The 25,648-nt window shown below is 38.5% G+C and overlaps 1 protein-coding gene across 2 annotated transcripts in view; it reads right to left on the bottom strand.

Moving 5' to 3' along the window:
• The window catches only part of LOC113152086 (guanine nucleotide-binding protein G(q) subunit alpha), a 30,742-nt gene extending 5,933 nt beyond the window's left edge, over positions 1-24,809 (bottom strand). Inside the window, exons 1-5 of one of the 2 annotated variants that reach the window (XM_026345083.1) lie at positions 24,674-24,809; positions 6,893-7,077; positions 5,705-5,859; positions 4,432-4,560; positions 1,267-1,396 (exon numbers count right to left, since the gene is read on the bottom strand). In XM_026345083.1, coding sequence (XP_026200868.1) covers positions 1,267-1,396; positions 4,432-4,560; positions 5,705-5,859; positions 6,893-7,077; positions 24,674-24,809 — 735 coding nt within the window. Of the gene's footprint in view, positions 1-1,266; positions 1,397-4,431; positions 4,561-5,132; positions 5,262-5,704; positions 5,860-6,892; positions 7,078-24,673 lie in introns of both variants that reach the window. The other variant, XM_026345084.1, reaches the window with a different exon arrangement.
• Between the last annotated feature and the right edge of the window lie 839 nt (positions 24,810-25,648).

The raw sequence follows: 25,648 nt of genomic DNA on the forward strand, positions 1-25,648 counted from the left end.
TGTGAAGCAACCATTGAATGTATAGTAACTTTGGTTTGAAACCTGATCATATGAACTACTTAAATCTGCTGCTGATTGTGACTGATCTTCCTCATTCTGATTTACAGTACTTGTCAGCATTACTCCCACAGTTTTGGCAAGTTAAAACATGGTCCTAGCCAAATTTGACCTGTTGAAATCTATGATGTTTGAAAACAAACTTGTCTAGTCTGAAGGGTCGACACAAGGGGATAATCTCTGCAGCCAGTGAAGCCTAAATTCTGCTGAACATTGTTTGAGCCATTAACCATTAAGATTTCAAATTTATTGGGACAGCATCTCAAATGTGTGTATGACTTCCTACCTGTGATACATTACAAGCAGGACAACCAAATAAAAGGCATATTCATGTTTCTGTGTGTTTAGTGGGGAAACACACCTGAACAGGGCCAAGTAAGATAAAGTACAGTAATTCTGTGCAGTTGAACTGTTGCCAGAGTGGACAAAAATCAACAATGACAAACCGCTGACCATGAAGCTGTAGAGATTTACAGCAGATACAGTGAGTCAAGTTGGCAGCTGGGTCTGGTTTATGAAACCCAGTTGTCATATGACCAGGTCAAAGAAAGGGTCTGTTGTTAGGAGAGGAGCAGAGGGCACACAGGGCCTGATCACATTAGCTTTATTAGCCGTAATTCTATCTCAACCGTCAGAGGAGACAGAGCCGTCCAGATGGGCATTAAATATCTCTGAAGTTAACAGAAAGACATATATTCTTACTGTTGTGAGGGGCTCATCAGTAATCATCAGCAGACAGAAGGTATAAATTGGCCTGAAGATGCCTTTCGGGTAGAAGATGAAACCACTTCAAGAACCTTAAAGCCTTAAAGTTCAGCTAATTTTGTCCACCATTTGGTGCTGCAGACGTACTATACAATGGGTTTATCTGTGCTTTGCGGCTAAAACAAAATTCATAAGAGTGTTGCAGAGTGTGGTCATAACTCTGTGAGTTGAACAAACCACACCCTTCACATTACAAATGGCGAAATAAAATACTGACTGGTGCAGGTTTTATAGTATATGTATCCAAGCAAGCAAATATAAATATTCCAGGTATAGGACGATCAACGGGCTGTATAAGAAACTTAATTTAAAAGATGGGGAGGTATTACAATTTTATTACAAACTACACATAAAAGCCCTCAAAATACAACTAGACTAGACTTGAAGCCTCAGTATGAATGTATAGTGTCAAAATGTTGTGTAAGCACACTGTGTCTGTCTCACCTCATTGTCAGATTCCACCAAGACCTGATCGTACTCGCTAAGTGCCACCAGAAACATGATGGATGTGACATTCTCAAAGCAGTGGATCCACTTCCTCCTCTCTGACCTCTGACCCCCCACATCCACCATCCTGTTTGGAATGTGATGGGATGAGAAGAGATGGAGGGACAACAAACATCAAGTGGAGAGAATAACATAAAAGAGAAGAAATTATAATTGGTCATTTTTCCATCAATTAATCCTAAGCATTTCCGGTCTTAAAAAGTCAGCATGCATCTCAGTGATTACCCCAAAGATTTACCAGAAGTTCAATCTTTGGGATTTCCATGGGTGTGAAACAAATTAGACTTAAACCACAATACAATATATCACATATATTATGTCTCAATTGTATTAAATGTAATTTAATTTAAATAATTTCAAACCAGTAAAAAGGGGCATTATTTTGACAATCGGTCCACTAAACCTATTATGTTCATACACACTAAGGTTTGTATACAGTGGTGGCCAACCAATGTATCTCAATGCTAGTGTGGTCTGGCTATTAGCGTAGAAGACCACTTAACATAATAGCTAATGAGTGTAGTGTAGTTCAAGCCAAACACCCATTTTGCAACAAGAATATATTCAGAGTAAACGTGAGCGGAGAATCTGCAGCGTGAATCACACAGAGGTCAGAGCGAACCTTCCCTCAGGTGAACCAAAATAACTGCACAGAGATGTATATACAAACAATGCCATCCTACTTTTCTACAAAGAAGATGCAGTAGAGTCTATGCAGGAGATACAAGGTAAGTCTAGAAAATATTTCTTTGTTTAGGTCAAGGGCAAAGGAAAGAAAGAAGAAGAAGAAAGGAAAGAAAATGAAATATTAACAGTTCTACTATTGTATATTCTGTTGCTCCTGTTCTAATGTCCACATTTTAGACAAACTGTCTCCTTAAATTACTAAAACTAAGAAAACATCACCTTATTAAGTTAAATTAGACTAAAGATCAAATTATTCAGGGTAAGAATTGAGGAGGGGCAGAAAAGACAAAGTTAGACTGCTCTTTCCTCCCGCTTCTTAATCTCTACAAAAAAATCTAAGTGATGATGATGCAGGTAATGCATCAAACTTTGACTGTTCGTATTAGTTATGCAGGTTTAAGTCTTATTTTAGTTTAGATTTTGACCAAATAGCTAATATCATTCTACACCTTTGCAGTAAAACATGAAACAAAGGTGAACTCAGTCAGGGAGTCTGCCAGAAGCAGAGAAGGCATTGATAAATGGAGTCCTCCAGAAGAGCCAGCCTAAAATAAAACTCCTTCACATCAGACGACCTTTTTTTTTTCCTCTAGCAGGGATGAGTGACCTACTTAGTACTACACATTCTCCTATGTTGGATAAGCCAAGTGAAACGACATTTTCTTTGACTTCAAAAGCCAATTAAAAGAGAAGGAGGCAAGCCTAATGGTGATGTGTGTCTTTAAAAGGCTTCCTTTGTTATAGATTCTGCTCTGTCCTGCAAGTAGACAGTCCAGTCGCACATGTGACTGTTACTATCCACACATTGGGCGTGGGGACTTCTCCTTGTGCAACAAGTGTGCTCCACATTTAATGAATACTTCAATGTAAATTAAGGCGCCTGAGTAAAAATGTTTCTTCTGACAATAGAGCCTGACACATCACATTCATACCCATATCATATTTGTATTTTCAGTCTCTAAACACGAAATTGATGTCATTGAGAGCATGTAGTGATTCACCATCAACAGCACAGCCAAGCAGAGTAGAGCCTAGCTGCTGCAGAGCTGCTGGGAACCTCTTCAGCACAACATCATTGCAAGCAGAGTTATTTCTAGCCTTGCCAAGCGTAGGAGGGGGCTGACTTGATGGCTTCCTATCGATTTGCACTCTTCTGTAATCGTTCTTGTTCCCTGGGTCCATTGCTAGCTCCTCATCTTCTGACGTTTTTTGAAAGGGAAGGTGCAGGGGAAGCTGCTGTGTGTATTGGTGGTGGGTCATAAGACTGTTTCTGTGCATCTGTGCAGTCGGAGAGAGACCAACTGGGAAGAACTACCATGTAAAATACTGTCTTTTATGAAGACTTTAGTATCTAAAATGTACAGTACAGCTTGGGATTGTTTATCAAGAATTCGTATACAACTACTCATTATCCTAAGCTTGTTTAATTTTAGCAAATAAAGTGCAGCTACAGTAGCTAACAGTAAAGATGAACTAGGGATGCAACAAATTTTTGTTTTAATTATTAATGAATGTTTGTCATGTACCGTAATTGAATTGTTTAACCTATAAATTATCAAAATAAAAATTGCAAACATCAAATTTTTTGTACAACCAGAAGTCCAAATTCATATGTAATCAAGACAAAAAAGAAAATCGTAAATTTTGATACTGGAGAGGTGGCTAGATAATGTCTGCTTGGAAATTTGCTTGCTGAAATTATAATGATTAAGATTGTAATAAAATCAAATCCCATTTTGATGCTACTTATAATTCACATCTACTAAGCCGCAGTTTGAAAACCAGTGCATTCCCACACTGGATTCAGACTTCCTAAACACGAAGGATTCAGAGTGCGAATTCACAATGTCTGCGTGTAATCAATATACAATTTCATCTCTTTGATAACCTCACTGTTTACTGTTAACTAGCTTTACATTGTTATCAGAGCTGTATTCGATTACTGCTTATGCAAACAGAACATCCTGCCACTGTAGCTGGACATCAAAAGCCTGCAGCTGATGAAAAACAGGATACTTATTGTGAAGAAGCCACAGTAGGTATATGGCATTTGTTGCCAAGGTTAGTTTTAAGCCCCTTTTTTTTTTAATCAAACATGTATCTACACAAAACAACAGTGGTTTAAGGCTTTTTATTTTCTATTGGACATTTTTTTAAATTTAGCAGTGAGGTGTTAAAGAGCTACAGGCAAAAGGCTACTGAACCATTTATAACAACTTCACACAATTAATTATCAGCTTTAGAATTTACTAACTAACATTATAAACTTTACTGTGAGTAACAATGGATAGACATTGGGTTTAAATCATAAAATAACAGGTTGTAGAAACAGGTTGACTTTTGGATTTTAAAATGAAAACAGAAAACTAGGGGAAAAAACTAGTTAGTAAAAAAAAAGTGTAGTTCTTCTTCTACCTGAAAATGATGCTTTGCAAGTCGAAGGGGTATTCTATGATCCCAGTGGTTGGGATTCGAACCCTAAGCACGTCTTGTTGGGTTGGTAGATAGCTGGGTTCAGCAATACGATCCAGATCACTTAGATAGCTAGAGACAGGAAGGACAACAAAAGACAGAGAGAGGGAGGAAGGAGAAAGTGAAGCATAACAGCAGATACAGCGGATGCCATCAAAAAGCAAGTGAATCAGTCTAGATGTAACCAAAGAAAAAACATACCCAAGAGTTATGAGGGGGATTAGGTGACATTTCATACCACCACCCCCCCTCAAATATTCTCTTAGAAATTTAGCTTCATCCTTGATGGCAACTCCTAAAGACAAAACAGTCCTCAGCTTTATCTTCTGTTCCCCTTCAAAGTGCTCACTGTGAAGGTTTGTAAGTTTAAAGGAAGCAGAAACTTTTAACTTGACTCCAAAAAGATGATTTAGCACTCAAGAGGCCGCCTCTGTCTAGCCAGTTAAAAAGAAAAATGGCTGCCTTTCTACCCGGACCTAAAAGGAGGACTGAAGCTAGTCTTTGAGAGTGAACCATCGGGGATGTGTTAAAGTGCTGAGCCTTGCTATGCAGCACAGAGTAGATGGAGATAGCGGCATCGACGGTTTCCAACTGGCAGCTACTCCACCAGTGACATCAGCAGCAGCAGCACTTCACACCAGTACCTGAAGACAATATTCTCCAGATCAAATGGGTACTCAATAATGCCAGTGGTAGGCACTCGAACCCGCAGCACATCCTGCTGAGTGGGCACGTACCCCGGTGATGCTATTCGTTCTAAATCACTAAGGTAACTGCGGAGGGGGGAGGGAACACATGACAAAGATGCACATGTAGGCAAACCACGAATCGCAACAGCATAATAACACACACAAAACTACTGTTTTTCATCAAAAACATACAATTAGAAACATGCATACAGCCAGCAGTAGATCCAAAAATACACAAAAATATCTGTGCATAGGCTTGAATTTTTTCCCAATCCTCAACTTTTTAACAGTTATATTATTCTGAAATTGATGAATGCAGGTTGGAATTAGCCCTGATATTATTAGCAGTCGTTTATAAACCTGCCAACATTTCTTCCCTTCCCCCAACTCTCCCCATCTGCCTAAACCCTCTTCCCTTCCTGTGCTCGAGTGTAACAGTGACAAAACTACTCAAACAATTTGAGACCACTCTACACATAAAATAAATATTCGTTCTATTCTGGTAGATGAATTGATCAAAGACGTACTATTTGGTTGAGTCTGAGAGCTGGTACTCTCTCCTGCGATCGTAGGCCTCCTGGATGCCAGGGTCAGCCCACAGGAGCTTTATCGCACTGATAAACGGCTGTTCGAATGATGACACCTTCTCCACGTCCACCTCGCGCACCAGCTGGGCATTATCCTAGAAGAGACGATAAAAAGACAAGTGATTCTTATGAAACAATGACATTTTGAAAATCCTTGGGATTAAAATATATTTATTTCGTGACCATCCCTGTACTGCCATAATCCAAAAAAGTACACACAGTACTACATTTATGGTGTAGCTCTACTTTTTAACTGTCCCCTTTATTCAGCTATGGTGCCACAGTTCACTGGGGGAAAGTGCTTCAGTTTAATTTGCATCTTATTTTACTTTAGGTTTATGATCTACTTGAATGTGGTTTGCATGAGATAAGTTGGACACACTAGCGTTGGACTGTGCAAGCAATCACAGTCACTTTGGCCAAGAAATGTTGACAATCCACCCACATAAAAGTTAACTATTTTATCACTGTGCATCATCAAGGTTTTTAAGTTACTCAAGGACTCTAGTTTGCTAAATTAAAAATATTTATTATTGAGTAAACTGAATAAAAAATTACTCCACCATCACTTTGTGACTCACTACGAAGTATCAAATTGAAATACAGAATCGGAGATAACATCTTTTTTCCCCTTTACTCTCCTTCTTTGCCAAAATTTGATGCCCACCTAATCCACAAAGCAATTCTTCTTTAGACAGCTGGAGACTACCAGACCTACCAGATAATGTAGCCTATAGCTGCTGGCCTCGAGCAGACATGAGGAGTGAGCATAGTATTCATGTCATTTAATTAGCTTCTTACAGCCCCCGAGAACCTCTGTTTAGATCTTTGTTTCTACCAAAGTACTGTCATGTTTCTAACATGACAGTTTCATGACTAAGTAAGGAAGAATTTAAGTAAAGAATGTGTTCAGTCCAATCCAGTGAGAAATCTCAAACGTGAAATAACCAAAACGGTTCTAATTTTGGCAGAAACCTGCATGTTCTTTTAGAATCCCATTACTCATATGCAGAATCTGATTGAAAACATGTGCTTTCAAAGTCTTTTATCAAGGTACATAGGTGTAAGCATTTGGACGGAGTGGATAGCTATTCAATAACACATCACTATATCATAACACTTACGCACCTTGTTCTGTTCATACTTGAACGGGATCTTGAGAGTCTCGGTTGCACGGATCATGGCCTGCATAGAGGTGAAGATGTTCTGGTAGACCAGTTTGGTGAAGCCCTTCTTATCTTCGTCTGTGTAGCCTGACCCATGGATTATTCTCATTTGCTTGATAAAAGTGCTCTTGCCACTCTCTCCTGTACCTGAGTGAAGACAAGAAGGAGGAGCCATAAATAAATATATGTAAAAAGATCAATCAATCTTGTTCCCACTCTTGAGCCTTGACCCAGGAACAAAACAGGAAGTTATAGCATCCTACAGTGTCAGCATACCACTAAAGGAGAATAACTAAATTAGCTGGAGTTAAAATGAAAGTGTGAATGTAAAGTGAAAATGTTAAGAGTCTGAAACCTGACAAATCTATCAAAACTAACTCGTTAGTTAAAGCTAAAGTTTATTTTGTTAATTTCTTATTTTTTATAAGCTGTTGTTGGCTTAGCACCCACAGATCTCTACTAATTGAACTTGGAATATCTAACAAAGTCAAAACATAGCTTTTTTTTTTATATAACTCATTTTTGTGGCCTGTCCTTGCAATAGGCTGACCTTGTCTATCCACCTACACCCTGGTGCTGATATACAAGGCTGTAAAGGAATCCACACCATCATGTCCCCAGGCATTCGTCCAGACCTCAATGCCAAATCAGTCCCAGTGTTTTACCAAAGAAGACTGCTTAGCTGAACCAATCAGTCATTTATCCACATTGTCTCAGCTCGTGGTTCGGTCCTCCTGTGTTTACTAAAACAGTAATACTGCAAATTCCTATTGTCTTAAGTGCAGTTGTTTTTCACACTTGTGGCACAGCAGCATCAACACTCATACCACTTACTACTGGCTGTATGTAATACTGATGAAGCAATGTGAGTTACATAACAGACTAAAATATATACGACATATGTTCATGGGTCTAATTGTGGTCTAACCATTGTCCTGCAAGTAAAGAAAAATCTTTTGTCATGTTGGTTCTGGTGACCCAAAATGTGCATTGTTTTGGCAGGGCCTACCACAGAGGCCCAACTGACTGTCTGGGTTAAATGGAGCAGTCCAGAGTAGCCACATGAGGACTGCAGGGCTCACCTCAGCTCAAATGGGAGCTGGGTTAACAGAGTTCACTCTTCCAATTTAGTTTTCACAGTGACCATGCATATGCACACAAGCATAAACACAGAAACATCAAAGTCATAAAGGAAATTTGTTTGCACATGCAGACTCTGAGACACACAGAACCCCACAGATCCTCCTCTCACACACACACTCACCTTCTCCACAACAGCTTTCTTCCACAATAGGATCTGTAGCTTTATATGGACATATTCTGACAAACAAATGACTACTTTAGGCTTAGGAAATACCAGAGCAAGGATGAAAACCTTTTTTCTTTCTAACACCGTTATTAACTAAAGAGAAATATTCTGAAGACAAGGCAGGGAGCGGTCAACTGAAACTCAACCTCTAGTTTCACTATGCAGTTATCTCTCCAGAGCAATCCTCTCTTCCACCCCCACTCCAACACCTATTTTCTTCCTCTACAACCTGCTCGAGCTCTCTACACCTCATCTCTCCATTTCACTTCTTCCAATATTCAAGTGACTCACTGCATTTTTAGCTGCATGTATACTCTGGTCTTATCTGTGTTCTACAAATCTCAAACAGATCTATAACTGAGCTGTTATTTATTATACTTTTCTATTATTCACACATTTCTCTAGTTTGTAAAACATAACGTGAATGTGACCTCAACAATTTAACAGAAACCACTGTTTGATTAGTCACAAGAAAATAAGGAAACACTTTTTTTTTTACATTTAAGAAGATGCAATTGGTACTTTTTTTGTACCAATGTTTTTGTATTGGAAAATTTTAAATATGCACATAACATATGATGGAATAAACGCAATAGTACTTCTAGTCTTTTTTTTTTCTTCCCAGGAAACAGGAAAGCGTGCAGACAAAAAGCACACATTATTATTATCCCATCTCAACTGTTTTCATGGCATAAATTGTATCCATGACAGTCTCCATGGAGTGTCAGTGTAACCAACAGCTTATGTGGGCACAGACCATACGTGTCAACGAATGCAAAATAGCACTTCCATGTAGAAATCTGGAGTAGTATAAACAACAGTTCTGCTCCCATTTTGGAGTTTCGTCAACAGGTTTGCACAGTTTAGCCAAATGCTAATAGCAACATAAAAACAGGCACAAGAAGACAAAAATTAAAGAGATCATGACCAAAATTGGAATTCATCCACAGGGGATAATGAATGTTCAAAATTTCAAGTTAGTTGTTGCTAAAATATCTGTATCTGTAATCTACCAACACTGCCCTCCTTGGACTAATGGAGGGAGTTAGCAGCTACTGTACATATTGGGAAGTGGCATTACCAAATTGGGAAAAAAAGGAAATATGTGTATAAAAAAAAAACAGACAGGAAAAAAAACACTAGTGATACGGATGATGTTTATAGCCTCACTGTGTAACTGTAGTGGCTGATTAGATAATGGAATGTGCTTTGTGCTATACAGTACAGCTGGTATTCCCAAGGCAAAGACATCGAGATGTCTTCCAAGGATGATGAGAGTCAAGTTTGACTGTCACTGACTGAGGAGAACAGTTGAGTGTACAGTGAAGGAGTGCCCTGAGTGCTGCCTGCCCTCTAACCAGACAGAATCTTTCACTGTGGAAAGCAGGCCAGGCAACATTGGAGTTTCCCCTTCAGACAGACTATGCCTTTGAGAGGGGCATAAATAGCAATTGTCAAGACATCGCACTAGAGAGTTCACTTTCTCATTAACTAAAGAGCTGAACATAAGGCAGTGGTGTATATTTTCTCTGCAGTCTCCTTTAGAGCACATAGAGGCAAGTTTAAATCTGAAGCTGTATAATGAAAACAGTAGACATTGGATAGACATGTCACCTTTCTTAGTTAATTCAGCGTTTGTGTATTTGTGGGATTCTGAAATTTCGAAACACAAACACAACCACAGGCGCAGGAGAGAAATGGCTTGCAGGCATGATCAGCTTAATTCAACAGATCCCATTGTTCTCCTGCCTAACTGGAAAACCCAGCAGAAGCATTTCTCACGGACAAGCTACTGTACTTTCACTGGAGCTGCTCCTGAGGGGTAAGGCTAGTTCCCATGGCAACACCTGCACTGGACTCATAAATACATGGCACAAAACACCAGCTGATAGGCCCAGCTGAATGGCTTCCACAGACAAACATAAAATCTTAGCATGCATTTTTTTAACCCTACAATATTGCATAAAATCACAGCCTATAGGAATTAAAGTTATGGAAGCAGTTAATGGACATAAAGGTTTCAATGTTATTAGCATGTTACTCTCTGAATATTGACTACATTAATGTTCTGAATCTGTTCTGAATTAGGTATTCAGACCATATAAAATTCAGATACATGGTTCTCAATGTCAAGTATGTCCATGCTATAACTGAGTGGTAATCTGTATTATGTATTCATAATGAATCTAATCTAAGGAAATGGCAATTTCAAAAAAGCAAAACTAATTCAGACTAAAACAACAGCTGTGGAGCAAAACCCTACGTCCATGAACATGATAATGCTGAGTTTCTATTGAAACTTTAGCCTACCTTCTTTGTTACAAATGCGGCAACACAGAATGACCATAAAGTTGAATCAACACCTCTGTGACACAGTTCAAACAAAGACTGAACATTATCACCTTTATGAAGGTTATGATGGTTAGTTTTGGCTGGGAGTACCTAATAAAGTAGCATATACATTGTTGTACTTGCAACTGAACTTTGTACTCTAAATGGTATTTGAGTATCCCCTACAGAGTGAGGAGAAATCCAATAATCACACAGCCGTGACCGTTAACCAAGACAGAACTGTGTCACTTTGCCCGCATTTTGCACTAAGCAGAGTAGTAGTCATTCTGCTAAATAACCATTAACTCACAATGAAAAAATAGCTAAAACAAATGGCTAAAATAGCGCTATTTCATTGGGGCCAGGCCAGCTGGAGACCACAGCAGATATTTCAGCTATGGTTTACATGAAGAGTAATAACTTGAAAGAGAAGGAACAAAAGGGAGTCAAGGAGACAGGAGGGAGAGGAAGGAGGTGCAAAGTGTGACAGAGTTGAGGAGAAGGGCACACTTAGTAAATGATTCCTTAAAACCTCCCTAAAAACATCAAACAGGAAGCTACGTCCACTTGAATTCAGTGTCAGGAAAGGCTTGCTGAAGGCCTGTCTGACTACACAGGAACTCAGTGACTGAGTGACTGCCTGGTGGCTCTTTTCTCCTGCGGGAACCTTTCCAGGAAAACTTTCAGGAACTTATGCTGCATTTTGACTAACGAGTGTAGATCTGGGATTAGATCTCAGGTCACAGTTTCTGCATGCCATAAGGTGCTGCTAATGTATGGCTTTGGGGTACTTTTTGGGGGTATTTCCAAATATTTTAAACGTTGCACTTCAGATCTACAACATTCCCCAATTTGTAGTTCTTGATATGTTCTAGAAAAACAAATGTACTTGGGAAACTTTTCCACCCCCCATTCTCCTCCCACTGGTTTTATGTATAGCTACAAGACCACAAGGGACATAGAGTTGCATTAGTATTCACTGTTCACCAAGTATAAGCTCCAACTCCAACACAATCCACTCAGTTTCAATGGCCATTCTTTGTAGAGCACCAAAATAACTCCACACAATGAAGCCCAACACAGTGCCACAGAAACTCCAATACCAGCTAGCGTTTTGGCGCTGTAGTTGCAGAGAGACAGACATCAGCACAAAAGTATAAATTTTCACAATGGCGTAGGCCATTTCCATAGGACTGTTGGGTTTTTGGTCAGCTGCCCTTTGTCTGTATCACAGTTATCAAGGTCACTGTACTCCCCACAACTTTAGTGCACGGAAAGGTCCTTAAACATCTAGGCTTAATTTCTGTCTTGGCATGTACTCTCAGTGTGAATTGTAGTATCATATAAGCATATGTTTATCTTCCTAAACAATGTGCAATCAATTAAATTTGCCAAAGGTGAACTCTAGTCAAGTTGTAAATACATAAAGAATAATTCAAGCAAACAGGATGCACCTAAAGGCACTGTTTGTTGGAGACAGTCATTTTGCAGGCTATAGTTTGTGCTGCTGAACAGTGCTGCACTGTATAATACTGTACTCTATTATTGTATTGGAAAAACAATAGGAAGGACAAAATAATACAAAACACCTGCCAATATAAGGTTACTCAACTCAACAGCTCTATAAAGTACATTTTTCATAATCATCACAATTTAATCAAAAACTAAAAACTATATATAATTATTTTTGACATTAGGGAAGAATTTGTAGGACTGTCGTATTAGACTATTAGTTTTACCTTGGTGTACCAGCAAACAAAGGATCTGTTTGCCAGTTTTGAGAAAATATGTCATCCTTCTAAACAACTTACATGCCAATTTAATAATTTGTCCTATTTTGGTTCCCATTTTAATCAAAATGCTTGTTGTACTACAGCTACAGTATTTTCCACTGGACAGAAGTTTTGTATTTTGCAATTCTTCAACTAATTGTAATCAGTCTTCAACTTCGCTTCCTTCTTCCGAGTCCAAGACTTAGTTGGCAACTTGCCCACCTACCACTGATGTGTTGCTGTGTAAACATACAAAAGAACTTTGAAAGTATTTGTCTTTTTAGGCATCCAGACCTGATGATTTTCATATGCACACACACATTCACCCACCCACCCACTAACATACAGACATTGAGGTCCTTACAGTAAAGCCATTAGTGCAGGTTAAAATGCTAATTAACCAGTAAAAAAAAAAAAGGTATTGTTTTTGTTTTAATTAAGGTATACACTCAATCTGGCATGGACACCACAGGTTTGTGCAAAACCTGATGACCCATGTTGTCCCAGCATAATCTTACTATATTCCAAAAAGCCTTTGTAGCAGGTTCTCTCAGTTCAAGTCGCGCCACAAATGTTCAGGCATTGAGATCTGTAAAGGTCAAAGTCCATCGCAATATTTTGTTCAAGTAATTCAAGGTGTGTTACAGTTATTAACCTGCTGAAGTTTGAATCCTTCCACATGAGGAAGCACCAGAGGGTATAGCATATTGCTGAGGAAAGAAGTAGTATGACTATGGTTAGGGTGGAGTCAATTCAACACAGATGTCCAACTCCTGAGTAGGCAAAACAGCCACAACTTGAATATTCCCAACAGCATGTTTTGTTGTTGGTTTGACACACAGCAATATGATTTTCTCTCTTGTTCATCTCTTTGCAATCACTCTGCTTCTGCTAAGTCTCATATTTGGAATCATATATAAATTGAACTTTTAGGTATGCTACATCTTACCAAGTGCCATTTTGTTTGGCCTTGGGTTGGAGACATATTGCTGATTTAATTCTTGTGTTCTTTATGTAGCAAATTCTGTGATGAGGTTGCTTTTCCATCTTTAAGTGAACACAGTTTGAAGTATTGATCCTCGCGTTGTGTGGCCACTTTCTCTCTGACTGATCATGGTTTGGATACAATTGATCAAATTGAAAGCATTTTAGAGTGCCGTGCTCTGCCCCGTTTAGAAACCTTAATTCTAGCCATGACTGAACACTGAAAAAGCCTCTCTTGGCTTAGAATCAGCTAACATCGCATTTTACATGTTGTAAAATATTTCTAAATCCTCAAACGTACTAGAAAATACCACATATTTTTGATGTTATCTCAGACTTTTAGACCGTAGGCACTCAACTGATAAGTTCTAAGACCTGAAGATGTGTCATTTGTTTTCTATTAAAATTAGGCCTTTAGGTCTCACACACTATTAACAAACTGAAGCAAACTATTCGTGCAAGTGATTTGATATACTTTATTAATCCCCATGGATTGTTGTTGGACAGCTGCGCATACACACTAAGGTACTACTAGACGGGGGTTCAGTGTCTTGTCCAAGGACACTTCGATGTGTGGCCAGGAGGAACTGGGAAGTGAATCACCAGGCCTAGCGTCAGTAGACATCTGTCCTAGCAATTGAACCACCATGTTGCCAAAGTGCTACAGTTACATGGAGATTCAACAATTAAATGATTCTCTTAACTGTACTAGATATCTATTTTTATTAAAAAGGCATTAATCAAAGCATCAATATACGTAGAGTTAATGCAGCCATATGTATATGTATATGTGTCAGTAATAAAAAAATAAATTAAAAAAAATCAGTTTGCTCAGCAAACAGCCAAACAACTACCGACACCTAGCTGCCTGGCATTCCTACCACTACTGTAGCACTCAAGTTTTTATCTACCAGGCACAAGAGCCTAGGAATTTATATTAACCCTAAACCTACATGTGGAAAAAATGGTTGTGATGGCTGATACAGTGCAGGTATAGTATAACAAACAGAGTGTGCATGGATTACAGGCTTTATTCTAACTCAGAGTTAAATAAGGTTATGGTCACTAATAATACCAGTAGGCCATAGAAGACTTTTTAAATTCTAAAAAGTATCAAACAAATAAAACTAAGCATTAGAACCTTCAATAATAATATTTAATAGGACTTTAATAGGGTTGAAAACTAACATCAACAAACTACAAAAGATAATTTTAATACTATGTGATTATCAATGAATTGCCAATTAATAAATTAAATTAAATATCTGATAACTGTAATTGCAGTGACATCACAAAGATAAAAGTGGATTAGAATGGATTACAAATTCATGAGAGAAAGCGAAAACACCTTCATTGCAGCTGGAGGTGTTCTGTCAACTCTTTCAGGCGTGTCATTTATCATTATAGTCCGAGGACAAAATGCTTTTTGAGCCGGAGGGACTTTTCGTTGCAGTACTATGGCCATTAGAAAAAAATTGGCTATAGGACTGGCAGGCTGCACAATATCCACTTTGCTTAAAACATCCACGGTTCATACATATAATATAAAAGTAGTAGGATCCTGGCAAATCTTTAGTTGTGGGCATGTGTAGTGCTGCACATGCACTTTACATCCTCTGCTTTGTGGACAGCTGTTTTCTGATATCAGCCACTGGCAGACACACCAACAACAGCAGCATTGCTATTTATTCTGTTCTGGGAAGTTGTGTGAAATACCTCACAATTGGGAAACTTGAGATGAGGTTTTGCTGAATTTTGTCCTAAATTCCTACACACTCAAGAATAAACAGAGTCGCAATAAGCAACATTAAGCAACTGTCTTGGTATATGCAGAGAATGTCCTCCCCCTCATAAAATTAATTAACCCAATTTTGCTCATATTCACCTTTAAGTTGTACTTATAATTATAAATGGTTGAAACAAAACAGTCACACTCTGGAACCCTGAAGCTGCATTACAACAAATATGAAAGTAGAGAATCTTGCATTTTGATAACATCTTTACACAACATAGTGTTATAGGGAAACTGCACCAATTTTCCACATCAAAGTATGTTTACTCCTTTTAGGTGAATCTCCTGATGTAAAAGTATAAAGTATGATAAAACAATGTCATGACAAAATGGTGTATGGTGTTAGAGGTCAGCTTAGCTAGAAGGCTACATTAGCCACTGCTACCAGAACATGCCAACAACTGCCTGAACTCTCAGTGCCTAATGTGAATTACAAGTAACATAATAAATATTATAATCCCAATAGTGTTAAATGAGGTAAATGGTAAATCGATGAGAGACCTGTGGCAATAATTACATTATAAACTTGTCATAGAATATATGGACATGACTTTAATTGTTTTTGCTGACCTTGACACTGTCCACTGTGCACAGTACATGCATGTTCGTTTACATAGGAATGTTATCAACAACTGCCCTCCTGTCTCGTCTCTGTGTCATATGTGTGAACACTACAAGATTATGACAGTTGCATTGTGTGCTTGCAAAGCAGATTTGCAAAAACTGGGCTACTCCATGGGCACAATAGGCAAACCCCATCACAATTCTGTGGGTGGAGAAGTTATAGTGCATTGAACACACGAGGCAACAAAGTAGTTGTCAGTAACTGGACTCTACGAAAGAGTGGTTGCCCTTCTCAAGAAGTTCAGTTTTTCTATTTTCATTTATTTTATCTCGTCAGTAAAAGAAATCTCATTTACTTACAAACTGAACACAAATGAATACATTTTTTACCTAAAAATGGCTTTTGTTTACTACTATCACTCAAATTCTTTTGATTCATCTAATCTAATAACTAATACACTGGATGACAACTGTAATTGCATAATGCCCACTACAAAACCACCACCAAAAAAGGCAAGTCAAGTCATATCTGGTCATAAGAAATAATTAGATGTCCTGGCAGTCATTTGTTAAGCAGAGTAAATATATTATAAAATATATTGAGTAGCCCACTGACAGCTATGGTGTAATTAAAATGGTTTAATCTGTTTAGACACAATTTATTGTCAAGTGCAATGGAATAGAAAGTTTGTGACTTACAGGGTGAATAGAAAACTATGTCAATATAGACCAATATGAATTTGGCTAATATAACTGGCAGATAGTTGGCAGAGTCACCCAAGAGAGCCAGGTCAGGTTGTAGAAGTCTAGCAATTTGAGGTTTCTGCAAAGTAAGCTCATGTGGGTGATGATTAGCATTATCAACCCTGGCTGTCAGTGCTGGTAAATTTACAGTTGTGGGAGTAAAAGTACAGGAAGGCATCTGCCAACTCTGCCTTTGGTGGTGCTATCGTGCCTATGAGGATAGTTGGAAACCACAGGTCAGCCCTGTGATGGCCCACAGTGTTACTGTACATAAACACACTCTCACAAATTTCTTAAGGGTCATTCTGTGTGTGGGTAGTTCTCCTTTACTGTCTACAATTTTATTATTTCTACAAACGCTAGCCATGCCTGCTGTTACCTTGGCAGCAGCTAACAGGGATTCAAATAAATATGGCTAACATAGGGCTTATCAACTTGGCTTACTGCTAGACATACTAAGGGAAAACCATAATAGGCGTAGGTAGACTCCATGTATGAGACATCCTTGGGTGTTGCCAAAAAACAAACACTCATTAACCCAGATGCTACCAACCTGTTTGGGCAGTGTGCACATCGACAGCTGAAGTGTGTGTGTTTTTGTATGTACATACATATACATATACATATACATATACATATATGGCAAAAGCTACTTTGAATGAAAAAAAGAAAAACATTTAAACTTTTTAAGTTTTCTACGCACAAGAAGAGGAAGAAGCTTATGTGAGCCATGCCTCACCAAAAGAGGACAGAGCTTTCAGAGGATCTACGGTCAAGAACTGGAAAGGGTTACAAACTAATGTCAAAGACTTGTTTTGGAGACACTTTGGGACTGTGGCTACCAAGAAGTGGCCGGTCAGTCAAAATGACCCAAGAGCACAACACTCAACAGTGAGGTAAAGAAACAACCCTGAGTGACAGTCAACAATTTAAAGGCATCATTAGAACTGGCTAACATCCATTCATATTATTCACGAGTCTACAGTAGGTAAAATATTGAACAAGCAGGGTGTCTATGACAGGACACCACGAAGAAAGCTGCTGCTTATTAAAAAGAACAGTGTCACACACCTGAAGTTTGCCAAAGAGCACATGGACACTCTGTTTTGTGGACTGATGCTTTCACACCGTAATTTGTTTGCTTTGGTCCGAATCAGTTGATGAGTTTGTATCATTGTAGCAGTTTCTCCTTGGTTCGGTTTTGTTTGAAACACAGAAAAATCCAAGCGAACCAAAGCACGTCACAACTACGTGAGAATGTCCTCTCCGCTTATTGGTCAGAAGGAAGAAGGTGAAGTGTTGTGGACTACTGTACGTTTGTGTGACAGGAGAGAGATGATTTCTCTATGAATGTTAACACAGATTGGTCATCCCATTGATTATTGTTTTTTACGTTACATCGCCTGCAGAGTCATCAGACCTGGTGTCCATGTGACCTCCTCACGTCCCCACGTTTGTCCTCCATTAATCAGACAGCATGTTTTTGGTGGACAAACAAAAACGAGGAAAATCTACACAGAGGGAAAACAAACTTGAGTCAGATTTAATCGAAATAAATCCTGTAGGTGTGAAAGCAACCTAAAATAAAACTATACTCTGTAGAACCTGGGTAATGCTACAGGACAATGACCCAAAACACCAGAGCAATTCCACAACAGAATGGCTTCAGAAAACCAAAATCTGCCTTTTGGAGTAGTCAAGTCAGAGCCCAGAAATCAACCCAATACAGATGCTATGACACGACTTGAAGAGAGCCACACATATGAGCTGCCTAAAGAATATGACTGAGCTCAAGCAGTTCTGCCTGGAAGAAATTCCTCTTGAACGATGTGCAGGTCTGAGCCACAGCTACAGGAAGCAGCTGGTTGAAGTCTTTATGGTTGTTTTCAATGAAGACATGAATGATCAGAATTGTTTTTGTGTTATTACTTAAGGCACATTATATTTGTTAATGCTCTTGACTTAGATGAAGATCCAATCACAATTTATGACAAATAAATGCAGAAAACTATACAATTCTAAAAGGTTCACATACTTTTCTTGCCACTGTATAAATACACACACATACACACACAGTATAATGTATGTCATTCAGTTGTACAGAATGTGCTCCCAATATTCTGGTGTAAAGGATTTGATTCTGGCTCATAGCCGCTGCTAAGTGATCTCTTTCTCCATCATTTCTTCACAGATAACTTTCAAATGAAAAAGAACTGAATAACGCTGGTTAGCTGGTAACATTTACAGTCTGCTGCCAAGTTTGCTGTTACAGTTCTTTAAGGTGATAATGTGTCACAGTTGTGTTCCATTCATGTGGGAAGTTAATACTGAAATCTTCGGTAATTGCTTATACACTTGATCTTGACTTTAGGTTTTTCTTATTAAGCCGTGTATATTTTTGACATTACTAAAGCCCGTATACTCATCCAACAGATGATCTTTGCTGTGAGATATTGCAATTTATGCAATGAATATGTTTGAGGGGCAGTTTGAATGTTACAGACTTGCCTGGTCTAAAACAGGTTTATACGAGAAAAAACACTGTGGTATTTGTGCATCTTTACATTAGTACATGTTTTACAGGTTTTCATCTATATTACTAACTTAACCTTCTGTCAACAGTGGATCCACTTTGGAAAAGTATCCCACTATCTTGAGTCACTGTTTGCACACTGCCGCAATGCGTAACATAAACATCTTTTTCTAACACTACTGGTCTCTTCTCACTATAACAAAGTAATATCTTGTGATGACACTTAACCAACATGACATATATGGGATGATATTTCTTTCTTTAATCAAGAGCACAGTTTTTTTTCCAATTGCATAAAATACTTTGATTATGTTATGCATTCTCTCAAAATCTTTACCTTACACTCAAAATGTCCCCACTCACACTCAAGTTTTGCTCTGCTCATTTTCAAAACTGTATTTGTGCTCTCAGATTTACTGCTCCTCATACAGATTTTCTGTACTTCTGCTCAAACCTTTCTCCTTGCCCTCGTCTGCTGCTGCGCGCACTCAAAACATTTGCTCACAGAATTTTACGCTTTGTGTGAACAGACTGTGACAACCCTATCTAAAAGAAATCAAATTCAACCTGGAACTGACCAATCACATAATGGGGGAGGGACAAAATGGGAACACTAACAGAAAAGATATTAGTGTAGGCTAACTGTTAGCATAAAGCACTGTAGCATTATGCTGTTTATCTACAATATACAGATACAGATGCTCCTGGCTGCTGTTTTGAACTTCCTGGACTTTTACAACCTGCTATAAAGGAGTAGAAATGTAGATCAAAATGCAGTATCTCAGGTTACTAACGTTATGCTCCATTCTTTTTACATTAGCATCATGGCTAACTGCTAACCAAAACACAACAGATACTTAATGTAACATTTTACCAGTGTCTATGGTTATACGGTTTACTAAAATATATATATGTAAATGAAAATTTGAGAGAAAGTTAGTGCTTTTTGGGATGAAGACACATTTTTAGCATGCTAGGAAGTGGGAACGTCATTGTTGGCAATGAATTTGAATTGCATTACCCTACATAGTTTACCTTGGTGTATGTAATAAACTGTAGAGAGAGTGTACAGTATACTAGATACTACAACAAGAAAAAAAATGTTTTATAGAAACAGATCAACTTTAAGATCAGTTAACTGTTATGCGGGTGACTGTCAGGCTCATGATGTTGCACAGGAATGTAACTCATCCTCAGATGAAATTCATCTGATAATTTATGTATAAAGGATACATGTATATGTAGATAATTTAACTATTCACATCAGCAGTTTAATAAAATTGCACTAAAAAGAAAGTAAAAAAAAAGTAAATTCCAATTTAAAAAATTAAACATGAAAGCTAACAAACTGGTGTTGTTACTGCAGCTCCCTGTGCTCCAGCTGTACACATTTAATTACTTGTGACTTTCATTAGCTACAGAGCAGGCGAAAGACCACTACTTTGACCCCGTCTCATCCTCACCCTGTATGTCTACCATACTGTGGAAAGCCAGCCTGTTGCTCATAAACAGCTGGAATTATTGTCAGTTTAAATCATTAAGCTACCAATGCTACTTCTACAGTAGATGTGAAATGATATAGGAATATATTTCCTACTGCATCAAACCAGTTGACTACAGTTCAACTCCTGCGATTAAAATTTTGAGCTCCATATGTCATTTAGAACAGCGTAGTCAACAAATGAAGCAACACCAAAAATGAATATTTCCAGCTGAACACTGACGTTGTTACAGCTGCAAAGGTTCTGCTCCACCAGCAACATTGGTAAACAATAACCAGTTTATTTTTTTCTAATCAGTGACAAATCTCCAGCTGTTAATGTAGGAAGTCACAAGTCACTGTAGATTTGTTAGTTTAGTTTTTACATACTGTTAGCAGCCAAAAACATTTAAAACTATGCTATGTGTGGACGTCTTTGAAAAAGTTCAAAGCCATGCGTAATAGTTTCCAAATGAAGTGAAACAAGAGTGCAATGTAACTCATTTTGTAGCTACACTGTGCTTTTAAATTTAAATAATGTAACAGCAGACTTCCACCACAAACTGAAACAAAAATTGCAATTTTTATCAAAAAAAAAAATTAGAGTTGTGAGGACTGAGAAGGAATGGCTTCCAAGTCTATCTCTTTCAGTGAGTCACTGTCCCAGAATCTCATCTGTGAGCAGGAAAAGCAAGACAATAACAATATGTTTCTCCGCCAACAACACTCTAATATCTCTAATTAATGTTTGGCAATATGGTGGTGAACTGAACCAACAAATGCCTTTTGTGTGATGCCAACTATGAAGACGTAATCAAGACCAAAAGACTTGGAGCCTTAAAATTTACATGTGGAGGAGCAACACATATCATCGAGTCACACAGATACATTGTTTCACTAAAATATCAGCTGATATCAGAGTTTTGTATCCGCTATTTCTAGCTTAACTTAGATCAACATCTGGTCAACTCCACACACGGCTATGGCAGGTATTGGTGGTACAAAAACTAGTGGTCAGCAATTTATTGAGTGGCAGTAGTTCAGGAACCCCAGGTTAGTGGTTTGATTCCCAGTTCCTTCTGGCTACTTGTCGAGGTGTCCTTGGACAAGACACCAAAACCCTGTAGTAGCACCAATATGCACTGTCTGGCAACTATCCAACCACAATTTCCCAAAGGCGATCAATAAAGTATGTGATTATAATGTAAGCTATTCTGACTCATCAGTTGAGCACGATAGCCACAAAAATCCAGTCTTGGTCAGTCTTGATATCAAATCTAAAAATAATATATTCAAAGGCTCCATTCACACTCACTGGCCAATTTATTCAGAGTTGCTTGTAATGTTTTGATCACTAAGGAGGACATCTAAAAAATACCTCTTAATATATTGCGCTCCAGTACGACTCCACCACCCACTTTGACCTCAATATTGAACATATAAAAGAAGACAATTTCAACAAAAAGTAGGAAATTATAACTTTGCAAAAGCAGAATTCAGGTCAGAGCAGCTGATTGGATTGCCTTCAACTGCACAGGTGTACCTAATAAAATGACTTGTGAATTTATATGTCTTCAGGGCTCCAGACTAGCATTAGTTAGTCAGATTTGGTGGCATTACCTCTGTATTACAACAATATGTAAACCACAAACTGATTAAATAATTTTACCATCAGATATGCACATAATTTTCACGAAATATAGAAGACGCGTACACAATCAACACAATACATTTCCAGTGTTTCTACAAGGATTGTCAGCGTAGCAGTGGTTTGTTGTGCACACATAAATGAGCATGCAATGCTGTAAAAACTCTATGGTCATACATAGCATTATTTACATTCAACTGGTTGTGTGTGTTAATTTTAAAAACTACAAAACTCAGTCAGGGACAGCTGATGTGTTTGTTCATCCTCATTCTGTACTGTACTAATGCAAAAACCTTTAACCAAATAAAAAATTAGCATAGTTCTTAGCATATTTGTTTCTGCTTCATATTTATTTTATTTAATTTTAAAGAAGATTCTAATCTTGTGTTTTTCAATTGGTTGGATTTAGATTATGCTTAAGAAAAGACTCTTTACTCTCTTCAGTGCTGCATCGTAACTTTTCACCAGCCCTTTACTGATTCTCTGAAATATGAAACACCTTAATTTTAAAACTCCAACAGAGCATAAGGCAGTAACCTAATCAAACGTTTATAATGTTAATTACAGTTGTTGTGGATTAACCATTTAATGTGGAGTGAATACAGGTTTGGAGCTGGGGTGTTATTTTTAAGCTAACTTGAAATCTCCCTAGCAACACGTTAAACAGTTCAAACAATAATAAGACCAACAACAACTAAGACATTAATGGAAACATTATGGAAATTATTAACCATAAAAATAAAGAGCTACTAAAGAGCTAGCAGAGGTTCAGTAACTAACACAAACCAATACAAACTTCACATGCCACCATAATATCAATAGTTTGTACAACCCTCTGTACAACAGTATGTTTTGAAATGCTGGAGCTGCTTGATCCACACACTTTATTGAAAGTAGGTAGATGATAATTTTGGTTTCACTTCAGTTTTAACATGCGGCTTAATGAAGTAATTGAAGTTTGAATCATAAGCAATAAATGCTGTATCAATGAATGGACTGACTATAGTTCTCAATCGACTTAAATGGTTCTATTGTTTAGGGCTAGATGTGGCGATCTGACCTAACCAAGCTCTAAACTAGTCAGTGCCCCCCCTGCACCTATTCAGAAAACAATCACAACAGAAGCAGCAGACAAGTAATCTGATCTGAGAGAGACAAAGACATGCAGGCAGACAGAACAGGGCTGTCTGACTTAAACACAATATGTAGTGCAAATCAACTTATTTAAACTTGTACAGGCCACTCTGTATTAGTTTCACTTTTTGTTGGACTTTAGTCAGACGTGTCTTATATATCAAGAGGCATTCTCTCTTTTACATCCAGCCATCTTTTATCATGCACATGCACACCAGATTAAAAAGTTAATTAAGTATTCCCCTACCCCAAAAACAGGACCAGGTTTCTCATTTACATGACAGATATGAAAGTAACTTATTCGAGTAAGCTGATTGCTACTGACGGTTACTTAAGTAAATGTCTACACAGTCAGTTTTGGAAGTTGTTATAGCTAATACTGGGAGCATCCCTAAAACAAAAAGGTGTGATTTTAGTGGCCTGAGAAAACAAACCACAGAGTTGTTGAAGTGAACTTTAGCCTTAATACTGACATCTTGCCAGTTCTAGTGGTATTGTAGCTGAACTTCTATTTGTACTGTACAATAAACAAAAATAGCAGCCTCTTCTGTCAATGTAATATTGCATCAAAACACACAATGGCTCTCCGTTAAACATGGAATAATTCTGTGGTTGGCACAGTCTTTTCTCTGGAGAACTGTTAGATCCCAAAGTGGGCCACCTCAGTGAAGGCCTTTTCTAGACTAGACACCAAGAGAGTGCTGTTCCCTTTAACAGTAACAGTTTTAATTAAAACCAACTCTTGTTCATTATTTAAGCCTCATTTTACAGGCAAACAAGAAGGCAAGAAGAGGGAAAAATAGGAAACTGACAGCTGGTGGCGAAAAGCCTTTCTTAATCAAAGTCACACATGATAATCTGCATAAGTCAGATGGTTTTGACTCACTAATCGACTTACTAAGATTTTTATGGCCTTACTAAAAACACTTGGCTTTACATTGTCTCTGGCGGTAGAACTGTGAGACAAGTTGTGATATATTCTTTACTGCTAGCTGATAAGTTTTCCCCATCTTCTCCTGTGACCTTTGAGGCTAGAAGATGACATAATATGGTGGTTTTGATGAAAACTAATTACAGACACAATGCAGGAGTGAATATAATTGTTTAAAAAAACTAATAATAACAACAACAACAACTTGGTTAAATTCCTGGGTCAGTGGCTTTTCTTAGTTTTCCTACTACTAGCTCCCGTTAGACTGGAAGCACCATCTGAACCACATCTGAATTTTCATTTGCATATCACATTACAGACAAATCCTGCGGTGACCAGCGTACTTGGGCTTGAGCAATTATGGGTGCAGTGTTTTGCATGTTGAGCCAATGAAATACAATCAAATCTAATGCTTTTGCACTATCTGGGGTGGTGTATGTGTGCAAGCATAAGCAGAGATGAGTTGCAACCATGCCAATGTGAGACAGGACGTGAAACCTTTTGAAATCGTTTAGGCTTACCCAGCAGAAGGAGCTTCAACTCCCTTCTTGCATCCTTCTTGTCTCGCCGGAGTTGTTTCTCGATCTCAGCGTTGATCCGTTTGGATTCCTTCGCCTCCTCACTCAGGCAACAAGCCATCATGGAGTCTAAAGTCATCACCGCATGAGCTGAAAAGCCCGTCTAACAAGGGGCGTCGAGCACCAGCTCACACAAAGTACTAAATATATAGAACCCCCTGTAAGCAACAGTCCGTTTTCAGGTTGTATAAAGGGCTTGATGGTGGGCTTGGTGCAGAACCTGGCCTTCTTTGTTGGTGGTAAACCTGCTGTCAAGTGTCAATTATCTGACAGCTTAGTCAATGTCTTGAGTAAATCCGCAGGCTACAGCGTCTGACAGCTGATCACAGAAAATTTGCTTTGCAACATCTCTGCATACATCTTAGATCAAATAGATAACCATTTTATTTTATGAACTTTCAGCCAGAGCTAAAACTAGTTTGGCCAATTCCCTAACTAGCTTGTAAGCCAAACGAAGCTAACGTTATTACCAGTCGAAAGTGACAAGCTGCTAAATGCCAACACTTCCAATTCCTTCCCCGCCTAGCACAAAAATACGGCCTTTATTTCAAATTACCAGCTTCGGTCCCAGACACAGTGGGACACAACTGGCTGCCACTGCCACATTTGTACAATCCCTCTGCTGGTTCCCCGGCCGAGTACAAACCTAGCCGCCCCGAAACCAACACCGTACGCCCGCGCACTGACAATAAGCGCCCGTCAAATTGCCCATCTAACGTTGCTGAACCAACACACGGGCTAACTCGTTGTGTCAGGTACTCGACGAATTATAGCCTTCGTAGCAGCCCGAATGAAACCCCTTCTTCACAACTGCGCTCTGAGCTGTTATCCTCTTGCAGTCCGAGAAACCCAGTGACCAGGACGGCTAAATGGGCAGGCTAACCGTTAGCTAGCTACGTTAGCTCAGCTAGCCATCCC

This window comes from Anabas testudineus, chromosome 4 (assembly GCF_900324465.2).
Source record: "Anabas testudineus chromosome 4, fAnaTes1.2, whole genome shotgun sequence".
Taxonomy (NCBI): domain Eukaryota; kingdom Metazoa; phylum Chordata; class Actinopteri; order Anabantiformes; family Anabantidae; genus Anabas; species Anabas testudineus.